The sequence below is a fragment of the Bombina bombina genome, chromosome 9 (assembly GCF_027579735.1).
Source record: "Bombina bombina isolate aBomBom1 chromosome 9, aBomBom1.pri, whole genome shotgun sequence".
NCBI classification, from domain to species: Eukaryota; Metazoa; Chordata; class Amphibia; order Anura; family Bombinatoridae; genus Bombina; species Bombina bombina.
This window is the reverse complement of record NC_069507.1, coordinates 107,698,989-107,721,875: the sequence shown is the minus strand read 5'-3', so window position 1 is coordinate 107,721,875 and position 22,887 is coordinate 107,698,989. Positions and strand designations below refer to the sequence as shown.

Below are 22,887 nucleotides of genomic sequence, written 5' to 3'. Positions count from 1 at the left end.
TATTAATTCAACAAGATTCAAGTCTATACCTGTGAATGCTTTTTTAGAAGTAGGACTGTATAATTCCATTTAAAGCAAAGAGAAGAGAAATACCACCTTAAAAAAGAAACTGTCATTAAAGTCAAATACCGCCTTAAGCCGATCTGCCAATCAAAACCAACACCAATTAGACTGGAAGCTATCCCTTTAAATAAGGCCACTCACACTAGCCACCACTATCTTGATAAAGCCCATAGGTGGGCGAAACGCGTCGTATGTGTTGGCAGTGCTGTTGTTATTACCATTGTAACAACTAACCATATCTCTGGAATCGCATTTGGAGTCTCACCTAAATAACCCGGGTTACATTATTGGGACAGTTTCTCTTAAGGAGCAGAGCCTCTGTATTGGGGAACACTGTTTTGGATATCCATTATACCTATCTGCTTTACAGCCCCCTGCGTGCTACTAGCACTAAGTGCAGGGCTTTCTAAAGAGGACCGGGAGTACAGCGCATAGAGGGGAGCGCAAGAATCGGCCTCTACCTTCAGCCGGAACACCTTTCTGTGACGTCAGACGCCAAAGCTACAGTCAGCCCCGCTCGAGGTGAGGACCGGGCGAGGGAGTAAGACCAGCAACTGACAAGTCTACAACTTGGTAAAGTACACGGCTTTTTGGTGTTGACACACAAATATCTTACAAAGTAAGAGAACTTTGGACAACGGATTCATTTCTCTGAACATTATATTTGGCAGCTACGGCTTTTCTCTAATAAGGCAGCTTGGTGGTATTTCAATTAACGGAACTCTGTCATTTGTTTTGATGTTATAAAATAATATTCATTTCTGCCTGAATCACAATAACTACATAGGCACTGCCGATTATCTTGTTTGTTTTATAAACCTGTATTAGTTTTAGCGTTCAATAGATTTTTTAGGTTATTAGCGGTCATTAGACTTTTTAGGATATTAGCTTTATTTATTTATTATGGGGAGACGTCCCTTTGTATTTATATTCTGTGATCATTAATATGTTTTATTAAATTTGTTTTAGTGTTGATACCTTTAGCTTGGAGCGCCTCCCTTATTTCCATTTTTTTTGTTTAAAATTGCTCATCCTGAATCATAAAAGCAAAATTGTGGTTATCGTGTTTCTATAAAATCAATGTTATTGTTAAGAAACTAACAATAAAACATTCAGAGACAGCAGACCTTAGAGTATTTAAACACCACATGCCAGAATGTCAGTAAGGGCTTGTATGACACAAGTTAAAGTGATTGTAAACTCTCAATATAGATATAAAATTCAAATACTCCACTCTCCGCCGCCCACTTCAAAAGTACATTTTTCTGTGAGCTAAAGGTTGAATTGTTGTCCAATCAGCGTTTTCTCCAAATGGCACTTTTGTTGTAGCTATAGTGCTGATTGGATAACAATTTAAACAATACACACCACCATGATGTTTGAATACACAGGCGCTCACAGCATACAGTATGTGCATATGCTGCTGGAAAACTGTAATACCTTTAACTAGAAGTACATTGCAAAAATGCTTCAATTTAAAAAATGAAATGCAACCATGCACATTGAATTTTGACCTTTCTATCCCTTTAAAATTGTTTATAAGAAAAGAAAGATACCATGATATTTTTTTTAACAGTGGCTTTAAATCTCAATTTATGGTTGTCACATGAAAAATCTGAGAATTACTGCTGTGGTTTATAGATTACAGTTTTATATAGTGTTAATTGGTAGCAGTGTGACTTCTTTACTATTCCTAGTTGGTAAGTACATATAGGACATACCTTTCTTTTAGGAACAGATTCGTTAACAGGTGGGTTGAATGTCATTCCATTTATACTATAATCTGCAAATAGTTCCAGAGCAGACCTGAAAAAAAAACCCCAGAAGGAATGGGTTAAAAAGAATCCAATTGGTTGTTGGCATTTTTAAAATGGTGTCATCGTGTTTCTTAAAATCACAGCACATTCATCTGAAGAGTGAATTATGTAATACAAGGAAACAACATCACATTCATTCTGCTGCTGACATTGTGCAATCATGTGGTCTATTTTTATTATTCAGTTTGGAAAGGTAAAGTGAGCCTCAGTTTAGATACTTATGTACAGGAACTCAGAGATACTTGCACCTTGTAGCATCTTAAAGGGACATTTAACGCTTAGAGATGGTAATATAAAATGATAAACTGTATATATATATATATATATATATATATATATATATATATATATATATATATATATATAAAAGTCTGCCATATACTTTCATTATTTATTTTGTCCCCTTTTCCTGTAATTCCATTCTGAAATGGTGAGCATTTCAGTTCCTGTTAGAAATGGAAGTGCAGAACACTGTTATATTCTACACAGCCATTGGCTGCACACTCTAGTGAATTATTTATAACTGTCCCTAATTGGCCACAGCAGAGAAGGTAACCTAAGTTACAAATGGCAGCTCCCATTGCTTTAGTACACTCATTTTGTTGATATTTAACCAGTTGATGAAACTTTAAAAAATACATCTACAAGTTATTGTCAGACTAATGTTTTTCTTTGAATGCATCATTCTATCTAGCATTTATTTAGTGTTTAATGTCCCCTTTAGCTGCAATCAGATAATGAGAGGAGGAAAACTGAGCAATTTGAGCATAGGTTCAATAGGGATAATGAAGAAAAACCTGAAGAATCTGCAAAGGAGCAGCACCAAGCTCTTAGCTATATTCTTATGAGATCAAATCCTGTGAGACTTTAGAAGATTCAGATTAGCGACCCAGCTGGGACTGGAGCACATGGATGGAGCACAATTGCTGTTAGTGAGCTTATTAGCTGGAGATAGAAGTATTCTGCAGTTTATCAACTAAAGGATGAACTCACATGGGTCCCAATTCCCTAAAGCTCTCTGGTCTGGCGAGATTCTAGAAGTTACCTCTTCAATATTACAAGACCCCTCAGGGATTATTTTAAAGGCAATTAATATAATATATACAATACATATAATATATATTTTATTAAAAGGATCACGCAAGTCAGTATTAAACTTTCATGATTTAGACAGAGCATGTAGTTTTAAGAGACTGCCCTATTTACTTATTAGATGGTGCAGTATTTATATATGCACACTTTCTGATGCACCATCTACTTACTTAGCATGTGCAAGAGTTCAGTTATACATATAGTAACACAGTAGACGCGGTTGAAAGAAGACAGAAGCCCATTTAGTTTAACCTATATAGAGTACCTGATTTACACTAAACAAGGTGACGATTGAACTTCCATTAAACAATTAGAAAGCTGTCCCATTTTACACAACCAATCAAATCCCTGAATTCTGTTTTCAGCCAGCAATGCATCCAAGACATATTTAAATGTATCTAAGGTATTGGCATTGACTACCTCCTTATTATCAGTTATTTGTAGTGCGCCAACAGATTCCACTGCAGGTCCCGAAATCCAAACAGCAATGTTAGTCGCACAACCCAGATGTGTAACTAGCGCTGCTAATTAAATCAGCTGCAGTTTCCATCTTTAGGGAATGTAATTTTAAAGGTGATTTCATACTTATCTACAACATATACATTTATTAACTATGTCTCAATACACTTTGTTATAAAAATGATAAATCTATTTAAAGCATATTAACATATCAATAAAACTAGAATAAGTCTAACAGTTTCCTGTGGCTTTCTTTATGAGATATTATGCACTTTACCTTCAACTTTGCTGCATTTATTTTAAAATGAGATTCTCTATTAACAGCTTCCTTTTTTTTTAAATGCAATTGCCAATCAGTTGTTGAATTTAGTGATTATTGCTCATAGTTTAAAGAGATATGAAACTCGAAATCAAATAAGTAGACAGGTTAAAGTATTTTTTTTGCACAAAAACGCTAATTTAAAAGGGACATTAAACCCAAGTAATTTCTTTCAGGATTCAGATAAATTAAATTAGATCATAGAAGTAAATTGGAAAGTTGTTTAAAAAAATTACTTTACTGTCCCTTTAAAGCTGTTTAAATAGTGTCTTAAAGTAACAGGAAATGCATGTTTGTGCACAATTCATCTCAAGCGACAGATTGGCTTACTACAACAGCTGTCAGTGGACATATGCACCCCCAAACAAACAAAAAATAAAATTATCCCAGGAACATCCACTACTGCCAATTAATATATATATGTAACATTCACTTGTACCTGCGGCTTAAATCCGTATGTAAAGACCCTGAGCCATCAGATGGGGCCCCTACACAAAGATGTGCTGCGAATATCCGCACAACAGGATGAAAATGTCTCTGCAAGTAAACAAAACACAAACTCAAATCGCAGCATATTAACAGGTTTCCAATTTAATCACAGAAGACACTTTTCCTTATGTGACCAGTTAGTTGTGGCCTTTTTTTTTTTATTATTTGTTGACAATGTTCATACTAGACTGACAATTATACCAGTGGCCTGTATACTACAGGGGCCCTTCTGAACTAATTTTTGTGGCCCCTGTGAAACACAGAACTACAAATCTGAGTCTTAGTAATTGTAGTCCCAGGAAAAAGCAGAGCTAAAAGTGGAGGTTTGGGGATTTCTGGTGGGTTGTCACAACAGCAGTTCGGTAACCTGCTTAAAGGGACACTGAACCCAATTTTTTTATTCAGTGATTCCGATAGAGCATGACATTTTAAGCACCTTTCTAATTTACTCAGTGGCGTATTTAGGTTTTGTGCTGCCCTAGGCACTCAAAATTCTGCTGCCCCCCAAAGGTTTTAGGCCTTTTTTCCCCTTAATATTTTTTTGGGTCAGTGTGTAAAATGTTTTTTGTTTTTTTTCATAACAATTCAAAAGAAAATGGCTAGCAAAACACTTGCGTACACTTGCATGCATCTCATACCATTATCTCCTTGATAGAAGGGAGAGAAAAGAAGGGGAGGGAAGAAAGAAGGGAGGGAGAAGAGAAAAGTGAGGAGGGAGAGGAGCAAGGGAGGGAGTTGAGAAAAAGAAGGGAGGGAGAAGAGAAAAGTGAGGAGGGAGAGGAGCAAGGGAGGGAGTTGAGAAAAAGAAGGGAGGGAAAGAAGGGAGAAGAGAAAAGTGGGGAGGGAAAGAATGGAGTGAAAGAAGGGAGCAAGTGAGGGAGTTGAGAGAAAGAAGGAAGGGAAAGAAGGGAGGGAAAGAAGGGAGGGAAAGAAGGGAGGGAAAGAAGGGAGGGAGAAGAGAAAAGTGGGGAGGGAGAGGTGAAAACATAATTTATGTAAGAACTTACCTGATAAATTCATTTCTTTCATATTGGCAAGAGTCCATGAGCTAGTGACGTATGGGATATACAATCCTACCAGGAGGGGCAAAGTTTCCCAAACCTCAAAATGCCTATAAATACACCCCTCACCACACCCACAATTCAGTTTAACGAATAGCCAAGCAGTGGGGTGATAAAGAAAGGAGTAGAAAGCATCAACAAAAGGAAATTTGGAAATAATTGTGCTTTATACAAAAAATCATAACCACCATAAAAGGGTGGGCCTCATGGACTCTTGCCAATATGAAAGAAATGAATTTATCAGGTAAGTTCTTACATAAATTATGTTTTCTTTCATGTAATTGGCAAGAGTCCATGAGCTAGTGACATATGGGATATCAATACCCAAGATGTGGAGTCTTCCACTCAAGAGTCACTAGAGAGGGAGGGAATAAAAATAAAAACAGCCATATTTCACTGAAAAAATTAATCCACAACCCAAAAAAATAAGTTTATTTTCATTTTTGAAAGAAAAAAACTTAAATCAAAAAGCAGAAGAATCAAACTGAAACAGCTGCCTGAAGAACTTTTCTACCAAAAACTGCTTCCGAAGAAGCAAATACATCAAAACGGTAGAATTTAGTAAATGTATGCAAAGAAGACCAAGTCGCCGCTTTGCAAATCTGATCAACTGAAGCTTCATTCTTAAAAGCCCACGAAGTGGAGACTGATCTAGTAGAATGAGCGGTAATTCTCTGAGGCGGGGGCCTGACCCGACTCCAAATAAGCTTGATGATTCAAAAATTTCAACCAAGAAGCCAAGGAAATAGCAGAAGCCTTCTGACCTTTCCTAGGACCAGAAAATAAAACAAATAGACTGGAAGTCTTCCTGAAATCTTTAGTAGCTTCCACATAATATTTCAAAGCTCTTACCACATCCAAAGAATGTAAGGATCTTTCCAAAGAATTCTTAGGATTAGGACACAAGGAAGGGACAACAATTTCTCTACTAATGTTGTTAGAATTCACAACCTTAGGTAAAAATTGAAAAGAAGTCCGCAAAACTGCCTTATCCTGATGAAAAATCAGAAAAGGAGACTCACAAGAAAGAGCAGATAGCTCAGAAACTCTTCTAACAGAAGAAATAGCCAAAAGGAACAACACTTTCCAGGAAAGTAGTTTAATGTCCAAAGAATGCATAGGCTCAAATGGAGGAGCCTGTAAAGAACCAAATTAAGACTCCAAGGAGGAGAAATTGATTTAATCACAGGCTTAATACGAACTAAAGCCTGTACAAAACAGTGAATATCAGGAAGTATAGCAATCTTTCTGTGAAATAAAACAGAAAGAGCGGAGATTTGTCCTTTCAAGGAACTTGCAGACAAACCCTTATCCAAACCATCCTGAAGGAACTGTAAAATTCTAGGAATTCTAAAAGAATGCCAGGAGAATTTAGAGAAGAACACCATGAAATGTAAGTCTTCCAAACTCTATAATAAATATTTCTAGGAGACAGATTTACGAGCTTGTAACATAGTATTAATCACTGAGTCAGAGAAACCTCTATGACTTAGAACTAAGCGTTCAATTTCCATACCTTCAAATTTAATGATTTGAGATCCTGATGGAAAAACGGACCTTGAGATAGTAGGTCCGCCCGTAACGGAAGTGGCCAAGGCGGGCAACTGGACATCCGAACCAGATCCGCATACCAAAACCTGTGTGGCCATGCTGGAGCCACCAGCAACACAAAAGACTGTTCCATGATGATTTTGGAGATCACTCTTGGAAGGAGAACTAGAGGCGGGAAGATGTAAGCAGGTCGATAACACCAAGGAAGTGTCAGCGCATCCACTGCTTCCGCCTGAACATCCCTGGACCTGGACAGGTATCTGGGAAGTTTCTTGTTTAGATGAGATGCCATGAGATCTATCTCTGGAAGCCCCCACATCTGAACAATCTGAGAAAACACATCTGGATGGAGAGACCACTCCCCTGGATGTAAAGTCTGGCGGCTGAGATAATCCGCCTCCCAATTGTCTACGCCTGGGATATGCACCGCAGAGATTAGACAGGAGCTGGATTCCGCCCAGGCAAGTATCCGAGATACTTCTTTCATAGCTTGGGGACTGTGAGTCCCACCCTGATGATTGACATAAGCCACAGTTGTGATATTGTCTGTCTGAAAACAAATGAACGGTTCTCTCTTTAGCAGAGGCCAGAACTGAAGAGCCCTGAGAATTGCACGGAGTTCTAAAATATTTATTGGTAATCTCGCCTCTTGAGATTTCCAAACCCCTTGTGCTGTCAGAGATCCCTAAACAGCTCCCCAACCTGAAAGACTCGCATCTGTTGTGATCACAGTCCAGGTTGGGCGAACAAAAGAAGCCCCTTGAACCAAATGATGGTGATCGATCCACCATGTCAGAGAGTGTCGTACATTGGGATTCAAGGATATTAATTGTGATATCTTTGTATAATCCCTGCACCATTGATTCAGCATACAAAGCTGTAGAGGTAAGAATTATGGTAATAGTAAGTGCGCTAAAAGAAAGCTAAAGGTATCCAATATTATCCAGTATTAAAAAGAGTTATAAATATATGTATAAAATTGAAAAGTGTGATAAATGTGTATAATTCACAGTCAAAAATGGGGGTGTGAGGGGAAAAAAGGGGGTCTAAGAAAAAAAAAAATAACAGTGTCCGCAAAAAATAAGTGATTTGTATCTTGGGAAGAACTGATGTAATCTTCTAATCAATGGTGTGCTATATAATCAAAATATGTGACAATAAGTGATGTGTCTATATATTGGTGTAATAATATCAAACTTTAGATAGTGTATGTGGGAAAAAAACAATACGTTAATTTGTAACGAAACGTTATTTTGTAACGAAAAAACTATAATATCTAAAAAATTAAGCAGCCTAAATCATATATCAAAAATATTTATTTATCCACACTCACAAACAAATAAAAGGGGACGTCTCCCCTAATAAAAAGTAATAAAAGCAGATTTAAGCAAGTAGAAATTCAAATCTAAAAAAGCAGACTTTGCTAAGAAAATGTGTTAAAAAATCCACAGTATTGTGCAGAGAGAGACAGTTCCTTATAGCATCCGAACCTTTCGTTGTTACTTTATAGGTAGATTTTACTGACCAAGTTCAGGATTTAGAAAAAGTGTAGGCTCCTTATAGTACTATACAGTCATTCAACTTTATTGGACTTATTGCTTTAGGATACTTTCTACTTACTTCACCACCCGTGTGGCAACAATATCACCTGTACAGCTCCAAGTATCCAAACTGAGTCAGTGCGCCGCGTGTATCTCGGCGTCTGACGTCATCGGCAAAATTCAGCCGCTGTCACCGTAATAGTTGGCTTTTCTGTATATTATAATCCTAGGTGGTTTTGGAGATAATCACTTCTTATGTTTCCAACAGAGATAGTTCCCTGCACTTAGTGCTAATTGCACGCAGGAAAAAGGTGGATGTTGAGAAATGTAAATAACCCGGGTTAATAAGTCAAGTTGAGAAAATCCTTAAGTATAGAATGTCCTCATTCAAGCAGTAATGTCAGATAACACAGCCACTCAGATCAACGCGTTTCGCTCGCCAGGGAGCTTTTTCCATCTTGAAAAAGCTCCCTGGCGAGCGAAACGCGTTGATCTGAGTGGCTGTGTTATCTGACATTACTGCTTGAATGAGGACATTCTATACTTAAGGATTTTCTCAACTTGACTTATTAACCCGGGTTATTTACATTTCTCAACATCCACCTTTTTCCTGCGTGCAATTAGCACTAAGTGCAGGGAACTATCTCTGTTGGAAACATAAGAAGTGATTATGTCCAAAACCACCTAGGATTATAATATACAGAAAAGCCAACTATTACGGTGACAGCGGCTGAATTTTGCCGATGACGTCAGACGCCGAGATACACGCGGCGCACTGACTCAGTTTGGATACTTGGAGCTGTACAGGTGATATCGTTGCCACACGGGTGGTGAAGTAAGTAGAAAGTATCCTAAAGCAATAAGTCCAATAAAGTTGAATGACTGTATAGTACTATAAGGAGCCTACACTTTTTCTAAATCCTGAACTTGGTCAGTAAAATCTACCTATAAAGTAACAACGAAAGGTTCGGATGCTATAAGGAACTGTCTCTCTCTGCACAATACTGTGGATTTTTTAACACATTTTCTTAGCAAAGTCTGCTTTTTTAGATTTGAATTTCTACTTGCTTAAATCTGCTTTTATTACTTTTTATTAGGGGAGACGTCCCCTTTTATTTGTTTGTGAGTGTGGATAAATAAATATTTTTGATATATGATTTAGGCTGCTTAATTTTTTAGATATTATAGTTTTTTCGTTACAAAATAACGTTTCGTTACAAATTAACGTATTGTTTTTTTCCCACATACACTATCTAAAGTTTGATATTATTACACCAATATATAGACACATCACTTATTGTCACATATTTTGATTATATAGCACACCATTGATTAGAAGATTACATCAGTTCTTCCCAAGATACAAATCACTTATTTTTTGCGGACACTGTCATTTTTTTGCTTAGACCCCCTTTTTTCCCCTCACACCCCCATTTTTGACTGTGAATTATACACATTTATCACACTTTTCACTTTTATACATATATTTATAACTCTTTTTAATACTGGATAATATTGGATACCTTTAGCTTTCTTTTAGCGCACTTACTATTACCATAATTCTTACTACATTTTTGAAAATATAGAAGGATCTTTTCTTATTTGTAAGTTGTGTGGTATCCTGTTTATAAACCAGCGCTCTGCTTAAACACTTTTCTAAAGCTGTAGAGGTCTCATGTGAAAACGAGCAAAGGGGGTTGCGTCCGATGCTGCAGTCATGAGACCTAAAACTTTCATGCACATAGCCACTGAAGGGAATGACTGAGACTGAAGGAGCCGGCATGCTGCAACCAATTTTAAACGTCTCTTGTCTGTTAGAGACAGAGTCATGGACACTGAATCTATCTGGAAGCCTAAAAAGGTGACCCTTGTCTGAGGAATCAAGAAACTTTTTGGTAAATTGATCCTCCAACCATGTTTCCGAAGAAACAACACTAGTTGATTCGTGTGAGATTCTGCAGTATGTAAAGACTGAGCTAGTACCAAGATATCGTCCAAATAAGGAAACACTGCAATACCCTGTTCTCTGATTACAGATAGTAGGGCACCCAGAACCTTTGAAAAGATTCTTGGAGCTGTTGTTAGGCCAAATGGAAGAGCAACAAATTGGTAATGCTTGTCTAGAAAAGAGAATCTCAGAAACTGATAGTGTTCTGGATGAATCGGAATATGAAGGTATGCATCCTGCAAGTCTATTGTGGACATATAATGTCCTTGCTGAACAAAAGGCAGAATAGTCCTTATAGTCACCATCTTGAAAGTTGGTACTCTTACATAACGATTCAAAATTTTCAGATCCAGAACTGGTCTGAACAAATTTTCTTTCTTTGGTACAATGAATAGGTTTGAATAAAACCCCAAACCTTGTTCCTGAGGAGGAACTGGTATGATTACCCCTGAAGACTCCAGGTCTGAAACACACTTCAGAAAAGCCTGAGTTTTTACTGGATTTACAGGGATGCGTGAGAGAAAAAATCTTCTCACAGGAGGTCTTACTTTGAATCCTATTCGATACCCTTGAGAGACAATGCTCTGAATCCAATGATTTTTGGACAGATTTTATCCAAAAATCCTTGAAAAACCTTAATCTGCCCCCTACCAGCTGAGCTGGAATGAGGGCCGCACCTTCATGCGGAATTAGGGGCAGACTTTGGTTTCCTAAATGGCTTGGATTTATTCCAATTTGAGGAAGGCTTCCAACTGGAAGCAGATTCCTTGGGAAGAGGATTGAGTTTTTGTTCCTTATTCTGACGAAAGGAACGAAAACGGTTAGAAGCCTTAGATTTACCCTTAGGTTTATTATCCTGAGGCAAAAAAACTCCTTTTCCTCCAGTGATAGTTGAAATAAAATAATTAGCATGTTGCAGTAAGCGAACAATGCTAGATATGTCAAAATCCAATTCACGTTGCGCTAAATTTTCCAACCAGAAAGTTGATGCAGCCGCAACATCACCCAAAGAAATAGCAGGTCTGAGAAGATGACCTGAATATAAATAGGCCTTCCTTAGATAAGATTCAAGCTTCCTATCTAAAGGATCCTTAAAGGAAGTGCTATCTTCCATAGGAATAGTGGTACGTTTAGCAAGAGTAGAAATAGCCCCATCAACTTTGGGGATCTTTTTCCAAAACTCTATAGATTTTGCTGGTAAAGGATACAATCTTTTAAACCTTAGATGCCTTTTTCAAATAAAGATAGCAAGAGAATGAAGAAAAATTGATAATAGGAGTAACAGGGGCGTATTATGGCCTAGTCCAACAAGGCCGGTGCCTATGGCAGCAGACTTGGGGGGGCAGCACATCTGCCTTATTCTCTCTCTAAAAGCCAGCACACAGTACAGCGAGAGATAAAGTGCAGGCTTTTACAGAGAAGACAAGGCACGTGCGCTGATTAAGGTCGCTCTTAATCAGCGCACATGCCTTAAAGGTCACTCCTTTAAACCGTTGATTTATTTAGAGCCGCTGGCATTTTTGCAGTGGAAACGTTCTTGGTGAGAAACTTGCCCGGGGATATGCTTACAAGGTGAGGCTGGAGAAGACTTTGTGCCGATATGCTGCCTCCCCCTTGTCAGCTGTGGTGGGTCTGCGAGCGCAGTGCTTATTGCAGGTCTTTGTAACTAACAGACTGGATGCGTCTGTGCACTGCTTAGATCAGCTTGTGATGTATAATAATAAACTCTCAGCACTAATGTATGTTAGCTACTAATAGCTAGAGTTCTCTGCATTCATGTGATGTCTAATCATAAACTCAGTGCTAATGTATGTTAGCTACTAATAGCTAGCTTTCTCTGCATTCATGTGATGTCTAATCATAAACTCTCAGCGCTAATGTATGTTAGCTACTAATAGCTAGCTTTCTCTGCATTCATGTGATGTCTAATCATGAACTCTCAGCGCTAATGTATGTTAGCTACTAATAGCTAGCTTTCTCTGCATTCATGTGATGTCTAATCATAAACTCTCAGCGCTAATGTATGTTAGCTACTAATAGCTAGCGTTCTCTGCATTCATGTGATGTCTAATCATAAACTCTCAGCGCTAATGTATGTTAGCTACTAATAGCTAGCTTTCTCTGCATTCATGTGATGTCTAATCATAAACTCTCAGCGCTAATGTATGTTAGCTACTAATAGCTAGCATTCTCTGCATTCATGAACCCACAGAGTAAATAGTAAATGGACACTTAAAAAGTTTCATTACTTAAATAATGGTAATTACTGTATGTTGTTGCATGTGAAGGGCAGTGATTGTTTCAAAGTGTATTCTTCTTTCCCTCCCTTCCTCTTCTCTCTCTTCTTTCCCCCTCTCCCTCATTTCGTCCCTCAACTCCCTCCTCTCTCTCAACTCCCTCCCTTGCTCCCTTCTTTCACTCCTTTCTTTCCCTCCCTTCTTTCCGTCCTCCCTCCCCACTTTTTTCTCTCCTTTCCCTCCCTTTTCTCCCCTGCCCTTCTTTTCTCCGCCTTCTCTCAGGGAGAAAATGGTATTAGATGCATGCAATTCAATCCACCTGTATGCAAGTGTTTTGCGAGCCCATTTTCTTTTGAATTGTTATGAAAAAACAAATCAACATTTTAAACACTGACCCAAAAAACAATAAAGGCCTAAAACCTTTGGGGGGGGGGGGTGCTAGAACGTGCTAATGCACAAATGTCACTTTATAGTCATTTTTGGGAATACGGTTAAGGAGTTTCCAATTAAGACTGCATATATATTTGGTAAATACATATTTAGAAGTCACAATATTTTAACTTTAAACATTGTTAATGAAAGCAGGAAATTGTATTAAAAGGTTAGTAATAATTAGAAAAATACATTCTGCATTTCTTTCAGTTTACCTGAATAAACAATTGTATAATATGCAGTGTGTCTGTGATGTAAAGCTTAAAGGGACATGAAACCCAACATTTTTCTTTCATGATTCAGATAGAACATACAATTTTAAACAACTTTCCAATTTACTTCTATTATCAAATTTGCTCCATTCTCTTGCATATCCTTTGCTAAAGGTGCAGCAATGCGCTGCTGGGAGCTAGCTGAACACACCGGGAGAACCAATGAAAAGAGGTGTAAATATGACCAATCAGCAGCTAGTTCCCATTGTGCATCTCCTCTCCTTAGCCTACCTAGGTATGCTTTTCAACAAAGGACACTAAGAATGAAGCAAATTAGATGATAGAAATAATTTGGAAAGTAGTATAAAATTGCATGCTCTAACTGAATTATGGGGGGGAGGGGGAAATAGTCTTCAATCGTGACCCTTTAAATGTCAATACATTCTATACACATAAAAATATTTAAAAAAAAATGATGTCTCTTTAATAGCAATTAATATTGTTTTATGACACCTCAAGCTAACATTGCAATATGAAAATACACCTTAACTATAAAGAAAATACTTCAATAACTTTTAAACATATTTTTCTAAAGGCTTTTTGGTCTGTTCCATAATCCATTCTCCACCAAATGTTCTTCATTCCAAAATAATCAAAGTACATTCTGTGTAATAAATAAATCAGATATCCAGCAATAAATTTGCTAAAATTCTGGCAAAAGAGTTTTGAGCAGAGGAGCCAGAATATATCAAACAGTTTGTACATCCGTGTGACAAGTATATTTTACATTCGTACCAAGGTTGTATACAACTTACTGTATAAACTATACAGACTACCAAAGTACTTGTTTACATGACAGTTTTAAGAATAAAATAAATAATATACCTGTAGTAAATGCAGCTCCCACAGGGCAGTATTCTGAGCATTGCAATATTCCGGCTCGTGAAGCTCAGGAAGATAGATCCCGCTGCCGTGGGATTCATTATCGAGGAGGATATCGGTTTTTGGAAATACCTTAAAGATACAAAAAAAAAGGAAAGAGAATCTGTAACAGCATAAAGTGCTAAAACCACCCTGAATCTGTTAAAGTGACATTAACCCCTTAACGACCAATGACAGAATTATTCGGTCAAGGAACAATTGAGCAAACTGAGGCTGTGTCCTTAAGAAGTTAAAGGGACAGGAGCTATTCCTAAAAACAAGCCCCATATATATTTATTTGCCCCAGAATATTATTGTAATGTATAGCTACTAGGTATATCTAAATTGTAAAACCGTTTAAAATTACAGCATTTCACTTACTGGTTTGAATCTGTTGACTGCCCATCTATATATTACTTTTTTCCCCACTTTTTCCTAAAGGGCAATAAAGCCAATCCGAAGTCGTACACTGCGCCCATCAAACTCTAGTAAAGTGCGCTCTTGATCCAGGCTGTGAAGCTAAACGCATGCACAGAGACCAGCAATTGATCCGCACAGCAATAAAACTGCAATGCGACTTCCTGCGCAGCACCAGTCTCTGCGCATGCGTCAAGCTTTCAAAGTCTCATGGAAACCTGGAGCAGCCCCTGTTATAGCTTAATTGCTCCATGTATAAGACTTTCAATAGGCTGCATTGACAAGGACAGAGAAAACAAAAAAGCAGAACATGCATATGGGCAGTTTTAGGAGTCAAACTACAAAGTGAAATGCTGGAGTTATAAGCTATTTTATATAGAGCAGTCTGATTTGTTTTTAGGATGGTTACGAACCCTTTAAGCACTTTCAGACTGTAATATAAAATGTTTAATGATATATAGTAGGCATGTGTTTTTGAAACATTTGTGATGATCCGAATGCAGAAGGCGGCAGCCACTTGTGTTATTCTTCTCTTTTTGGAGCCGGATTCCCTTTTGTGAAAGTACAACACACTAAGTTCTGGATTTGAACAGATCTTAGTGTGTTGCGTTTTCACAAGAAGAAATCTGACTCAGAAAACAGACAAATACCGCGAGCAGCTGCCTCTTCCGCATTCGAATCTTCACAAATTATCCAAATTCACATGCCAAATATACAGTATAAAAAATAAATTGAATTCATTTAAAAAAAGTAAAAACTTGGCAATATACTTTCATTAATTTTTTTGTTCTTTTCCTGTAATTTAATTCTGAAATGGTTTGCTTTCCAATTAAAAAAAAAAAAAAAAAAAGACTCCAGATTAAGTGCCGCTATATCCCACAAAGGTCGCACACTCAAGTGACCCTTTTATAACGCTCAGCACACACAAGGATACTTAGGTTAAAACATGGTGACTCCCAGCTTTATTGACTCTACATTTAACACTTATTTTTTAAACAACTATAATTATGTAAAACATACATCGGCAAATGATTCTTTGCTTTGAATACATAATTCTATCTAGCATTTAATGTCCCTATATGGTCATATATACCCATTGGTTACAGCTTTAGATTATTTTAAAAACAAATTGTTATGATATTTACTGGTGTTCTCCCCAAAACGTCCACAGACACAGCACCCAACTAAGTTTACTGACACCCGGCTAAACTTTACACCAATATTAAGCTTCAATTAGCTCCTATAAAAAAAAAAATCAATCTTTGTTACACAAATTATCATTAAATTGATTTGTGTAAATGATGCAATTAATTTGTGCTTTGGATATCTTATGTAACAGAAAATGTTATAATATTGCTAAGTATTACACTGCCCCAGCCAGCTACTTCCTAATGCAACCTGCCTGGCACCAAGTCCTGTAGAGAACAGTACTTTTACCTCTAGTCTAGGTACCAACTAGCACAAATCGCTCATACTTCCTATTACACTAACCTGACCCACTTGTTTGGTTTTCTTTACACCCCAAAGAACTGAGAGCATGAAAATATAACTTGACACTTGCACAGATATTTCATACATATAAGCCAACAATTATATTTATAATCGTAGCAATCACAGATGTATAATGTTTTTGTTTTTCTTTGATATACAACTCAGAGCGACATAAAACTGCAAAAAGAAAACGCTGTTAGAGCATGTTATAATTACATGTAACTAAAATGTTAAACCCATGCAACAAGATTAAACACATAGTTAAAGTCAGCTACAGAGAAGCAATGCACTACTAGTAGCCAGTTGAACACATCTCGTGAGCCAATTAAAATAGGCATCAGTGTTGCTACCAATTACGAGCTAGCTCCCAGTAGAACATTTAAAGTGGTCTTAAAATAACATGCGCTCTCTCACTGGTTTTCAAACCTGTCCTCGGCCTCCCCAACAGGCCAGGTTTTAAGGATTACTTTGGATGAGAGCAGGTAAAATAAACATGGTTACTAATCAGCTGATTATTTCACCTGTGCTCCAGTTCAGATATCGTCAAATTCTGGCCTGTTAGGGAGGTCTGAGGACAAGTTTGAAAACCAGTGCTCTATCTGAATCATGAAACTTTATTTTGATTTTCATTCGTCTTTAACGGACATAAAAGAGCAATTATAAAATGCTCTAATGCGTTAAATCATATTCTTATTGCACAATAGCTTTCATATAACTAATTCTATTACAGGGGTAAACAAATAAACACATAGGTAAACACGGCTCCAGAGTATCAGTAAACTTCAACTCCTGAGATAACCGTGGCTGGTGATTTGTGTGTATGCAAATATGCTGCCTATGATTGGCTTATCGGTGGTGTTCAGAAGAAATAATGCAATAATAAAAGGCTCTAGTACCATAGCACATTTGATTTTGGCTCTTATGTCCTTTTAGCCATTGTATGACGACGTATAATTAGCACGATTAAGAACAGGCTTGTTATAGCTCTACTAAAGATTGGAAGATGGTACCGTATAAAGGTGCAATAAAAAAGCAGAGAAAACAATATTATATACATTAGAACTCTATGATCAGCACTTTTATAATAAAAGACAATGCAATTGCACTTACTCAATTATAAGTGAACAGTAGATATTTTTTCAGACAAATGTCATTTTACCGGCCCCTGTATCATGTGACAGCAATCAGCCAATCACAGACTAGTATACGTATACAGTGGGAACTCCTGCACATGCTCAGTAGTAGCTGGTGCCACAGAAAGTGTGCATATAAAAAGATTGTGCACAATTTGATATTGGAAGTAAATTGTAAAGTCTCTTAAAAAACTGCATGTTCTGTCTGAATCATGTAAGTTTAATTTGATTTTATTGTCCCTATAAACTTTTTTTTTTTAAATGTAAAATCTGGCAAAATTGTAAAAAAATATTAAATATATATATTTTATTATTTTTTTAATTATTGCTTGTACTTTTTTGTATTTTTCATAGAAATGTTAGAGGTTGTCAAGATCACGTAGGACAGTGATGGCACTCTGAAGTCCAGTCAAACATCATTTGAAATGTAGTTCTGAAACATCTGGAGTGCCAAGGTTCACCATCACTGACCTAGGATATAGGTTACTGATACGGGGGTGGACAGAATAAACTAGAGGCCGGTTATTACCTGCATTATTCCTCTATTAGCTACAGAATAAACCAGAGGCCGGTTATAACCTGCATTATCGCTCTATTAGCTACAGAATAAACCAGGGGCCGGTTATTACCTGCATTATCGCTCTATTAGCTACAGAATAAACCAGAGGCCGGTTATTACCTGGATTATCGCTCTATTATCTACAGAATAAAACCAGGGGCTGGTTATTACCTGCATTATTGCTCTATTAGCTACAGAATAAACTAGAGGCCGGTTATTACCTGCATTACTCCTCTATTAGCTACAGAATAAACCAGAGGCCGGTTATTACCTGCATTATCGCTCTATTAGCTACAGAATAAACCAGGGGCCGGTTATTAGCTGCATTATCGCTCTATTAGCTACAGAATAAACCAGAGGCCGGTTATTACCTGCATTATCCCTCTATTAGCTACAGAATAAACCAGAGGCCGGTTATTACCTGCATTATCCCTCTATTAGCTACAGAATAAACCAGAGGCCGGTTATTACCTGCATTATCGCTCTATTAGCTACAGAATAAACCAGAGGCCGGTTATTACCTGGATTATCGCTCTATTAGCTACAGAATAAAACCAGGGGCTGGTTATTACCTGCATTATTGCTCTATTAGCTACAGAATAAACTAGAGGCCGGTTATTACCTGCATTACTCCTCTATTAGCTACAGAATAAACCAGAGGCCGGTTATTACCTGCATTATCGCTCTATTAGCTACAGAATAAACCAGGGGCCGGTTATTAGCTGCATTATCGCTCTATTAGCTACAGAATAAACCAGAGGCCGGTTATTACCAGCATTATCCCTCTATTAGCTACAGAATAAACCAGAGGCCGGTTATTACCTGCATTATCCCTCTATTAGCTACAGAATAAACCAGAGGCCGGTTATTACCTGCATTACTCCTCTATTAGCAGACAAGATCCCAATAGCAGAATTTGGAAGGACATGCAGAGCCAATGTTGAGAGTCGCTTTACAAAAGCAAGAGCTCGCTGGTGTGACACTTGTTTCCTGCGCTTAGTGAGCATCACATCCAAACACTGAAGCGCTATTGCAGTGTCATCGTTCGTATGGCCTGAAAGAAAGACAGGGAGTTTATATGCAGAAATTCATTGCAAAATGTAATATTTATGTGTTTTAAAAGACTTCTCATAAAAAAAAGCATAAGGCGGGGGTTCAAGCTGTTTGGAGAACCTGATCCTGGAAAACTACATCTTGTCTTTGTTTGAATTAAATCAATTTATCATAAGACAATTAAGTCATTTTTGTCACACGTATAAAAGCAACACAAAAGCTGGTTCTAGAACTTAACAATTGAAAAACAGAAATAGAAATTATTCATTAAAAGACACACAAATGTGTTAAAGGAACAATGTACTCAGGCAATCAGCTATCAAAAGTTTGTCGTGTCTGAATGTGATGCAGGAACACTATTTCAAATGGCTCTCTCTTCCACCCCACTCACTTGGGAGGTAGATTTATGTTCCTGCCTTTGTTTACATAACTTTTCTATACCCAATACTACAGTATTGAAATTTTAAATACAGGTAGTACCTGCTGCCGCCACCACAGCAGTAAGGTAAAAGACACAAAACCAGACTGTTTCCTCACAATCAGATAAAGTGCAATGAAGAAAATCTTAAATAAAAAGTCACTTTTTGCCCAAAATCTTTAAAGAGGATATAAAACCGCCTGTTTCATTAGGGGGGGGGGGGGGGGAAACACCAAGCAGTGGATTATATATAATTGCAATATGTATTATACATTTTAAAGGTTTTTAAATTGTATTTAGTTATTTTTTTAACTAAATTTGTGCAGCGTCCATTACTTCCTGTACAGCCGCACTAGGGGGATGGGTCTCGACAGGAAGACATATCTATCTTGATGTCATGAATCTTCTAGAGTAACCTGAGCTGGTTTACAATTTAGTGAAAGCTAGACACACTGAAGAATGTTATGCCCATGCTCAGAAGAGGCAGAATACAAATTAAGTTCTCAACACGTCAGCTCTCAATCTCCCTGAGGGCAGTGGCTACAGTGAGCATTTCTAAGAGATCATTTTGCATGAAAATAAGTAGCTTGCTATATTTTTAACATATCAAAACATGATAACCAATATAAAAACACTATAAATGTTCCAATGTAGCAGTGTTGGAAAGACAATCTATAAACATTTTGGACTAAGAAGCCCTTCTTCACCGACTGATTGGTCGAACACTGCAGTAGCTACATAAAGGCTCTTTTTAGGTGACAAAATAAAAGAGAAGGTAGTTATTTTTAAACAATTTACTACAACCAGAAGGTATAAAATGGATCACTGGGAACTCTATAAATGGTTAGAAAATGCAATGCACCTTTCAAGAATTCTGTGAATAAACATGTGTTGACGCTTCTTCAATTGAAATATTGGGAAAACAAGACATCATACGGTTCTGGGGAGAAATTCACAAAGACGTAGCAATGTGGATGTTTGTTTGTCCTCAAGTACCCCCAAAAGGCCAGGTTTTCATTATAGCTGAACTAGTGCACAGGTGAAGTAATCAGCTGATTAGTAACACTGTGGTTACTAACCTGCTCTCACCCATCAGCTGATTATTTCACCTGTGCACTAGTTCAGCTATAATGAAAACCTGGCCTGTTGGGGGTACTTGATGACTGCGGTTGAGCTCTATAGTAAACCCAAAATGCATTTGCCAATCTACTGACAAACCAGTGTTGGAAATAGAGGATGAGTATCATGTGACAAACATTTGTCTTTTTAGTTAACCTTGTGGCAGCTTTCTTTCATCAGAATATAGTATACTACAAAAGCAGAATGCACTGGAATAGTTCAGCTGTGGTGTTACCAAAATTTAAGTGTGAGCAGATCTTTTGAGGTTATTTATAATGTTCCGTTGTCTCATTTTTAAAGTAGAACAGTAAAGTTTGATTGTGTTCGACATCTTGCATGTGACAGGGAATTTAAAATGAATTCTTATACCAAGTATATAAACTAGTTCAAGTGATAAAAACAAAAGATAGAGCTATTGAAAATGTTGTGAAATATCTATGACAAACTCATAGTTTGAGTGCAGATGTAACGTATATGTTTATACTTAGATGACTCAGAGCAGCAGTTTTAAAACGACTTTCCAATTTACTTTTATTTTTACATTTTGCACATTCTTGTTATATACACACACTTTTTGATGCACTAGGTCCTACTGAGCATGTGCGCAAGTTCATAGGGTGTACGTATACTAGTTTGTGATTGGCTGATGGCTGTCACATGATACAGGGGGGCCAGCAAATTGAAATTCAGAGTGAGTGTCATTAATTTGTCTTTTAATTATGCACTTGTTAAAGGTAAACTGAACCCAATGTTTTTCTTTTGTGATTCAGATAGAGCGTGCAGTTTTAAGCAACTTTCTAATTTACTCCTATTATCAATTTTTCTTCGTTCTCTTGCTATCTTTATTTGAAAAAGAAAGCATCTAAGCTAAGGGGCCAGTCAATTGTTTGTTTAGAACTCTGGGCAGCACTTGTTATTGGTGGGTGAATTTAACAACCAATCAGCAACAACAGCCCCGGATTTATTTGTCCTTTAAAAATTGTCTCTTAAAGTACACTGCACTGTGGCATTTCTACACAATGAAATACAGCCCTCTCTTGTACCAGTAAAGAAAGTATTACTGGGACAGTATACAGAGTTTTTGGTGTGGTCATTTCTCACACTTCCCAAAAAGAATTAGGTATTTGTCGTCTTCCCCCAGATTAAAATGATAAAGCAAAGTGACCTCTACCCTTAAAGTAAACCACTGACATTTATTGTTTTTTTTTTTTGTTTTTTTAAAGAAAACAGTTATATATTTTAAATGTTCACTAGATGTTTCCCTAATAATGCTTTGTTACCGTACAATAAACATATCCCTGTATATGTAAATGCTGGGATTAGCATTTACAACATTTTCTCTGACCCACAGGCAAGTAAAGGATATGGCTATGAACTGAGGAACCTCTGATAAGTGAAAGGTCATGAGAAATTTCTTTCTTTTATTCCTCTTGAGTCCAAGGATCTTAAGTTGAAGTAACCAAGCTTGGCAATTGGGAAATCCCAGATAGTCATGCCAAGAGAACGGGAGTGGAAATTTAGTGACTATTAGCCTCCTAGAATAGTTCTACTATAAATTTTAAGCATATGAGCAACTAAAATCAGGAAATTCTGAATAAAACGTAAACAGGAGAGTGTTCTGGGAATATGTGACTTTTCTCAAATAAAGCTTAGCATCGTTAAAAAAGAAAAAAAAAAAGTGTTTATCTTTGTATCCCTATCAGTCATATCTTTATCTCTCCCTCGATGTCTGTGTGTCTGTCAATGTTAGTCTGTCCGTGCCTCTACGGCTACCTACCCTGCCTCTCCGTCTACCTATATCTATGTATCTACGTCTATCTACTGTATGTATCTACCTATAAGTATCTATGTCTCCCAAACGATCTGAAAAAACAGAACAAATGGAGCACAACAAAGTGCACAGACAATCTAAGCCAAGAAGGAGCTGCATATCAGTAACACAGGGATCACAGAGTCAAAAGAGGACTAAGTATACTCTTTTTTGAAGGACTGAATATTTCTATCTAAGTTGAGTTACTATTGATGGACCTTTTTCATTATCCTGTCACATGTATTGCTGCTATACGCATTGCACTAATTGAATGTTACTAGCATTGTATTTTAGCTGAGGCGCTCCCTAATTTGTTGAATGTATCTCCCTCTACCTCTATGCATCTCCCTCTACCTCTATGCATCTCCCTCTACCTCTATGCATCTCCGTCTACCTCTATGCATCTACGTCTACCTCTATGCATCTACGTCTACCTCTATGCATCTACGTCTACCTCTATGCATCTACGTCTACCTCTATGCATCTACGTCTACCTCTATGCATCTACGTCTACCTCTATGCATCTACGTCTACCTCTATGCATCTACGTCTACCTCTATGCATCTACGTCTACCTCTATGCATCTACGTCTACCTCTATGCATCTACGTCTACCTCTATGCATCTACGTCTACCTCTATGCATCTACGTCTACCTCTATGCATCTACGTCTACCTCTATGCATCTACGTCTACCTCTATGCATCTACGTCTACCTCTATGCATCTACGTCTACCTCTATGCATC

General features: G+C 37.4%; 1 protein-coding gene across 1 annotated transcript in view; it reads right to left on the bottom strand.

Moving 5' to 3' along the window:
* The window catches only part of NOC3L (NOC3 like DNA replication regulator), a 179,314-nt gene that overhangs the window by 11,154 nt on the left and 145,273 nt on the right, over positions 1 to 22,887 (bottom strand). The window contains exons 17-20 of the mRNA XM_053692316.1: positions 18,615 to 18,796; positions 14,107 to 14,235; positions 4,190 to 4,287; positions 1,785 to 1,869 (exon numbers count right to left, since the gene is read on the bottom strand). Coding sequence (XP_053548291.1) covers positions 1,785 to 1,869; positions 4,190 to 4,287; positions 14,107 to 14,235; positions 18,615 to 18,796 — 494 coding nt within the window. The remainder of the gene's footprint in view (positions 1 to 1,784; positions 1,870 to 4,189; positions 4,288 to 14,106; positions 14,236 to 18,614; positions 18,797 to 22,887) is intronic.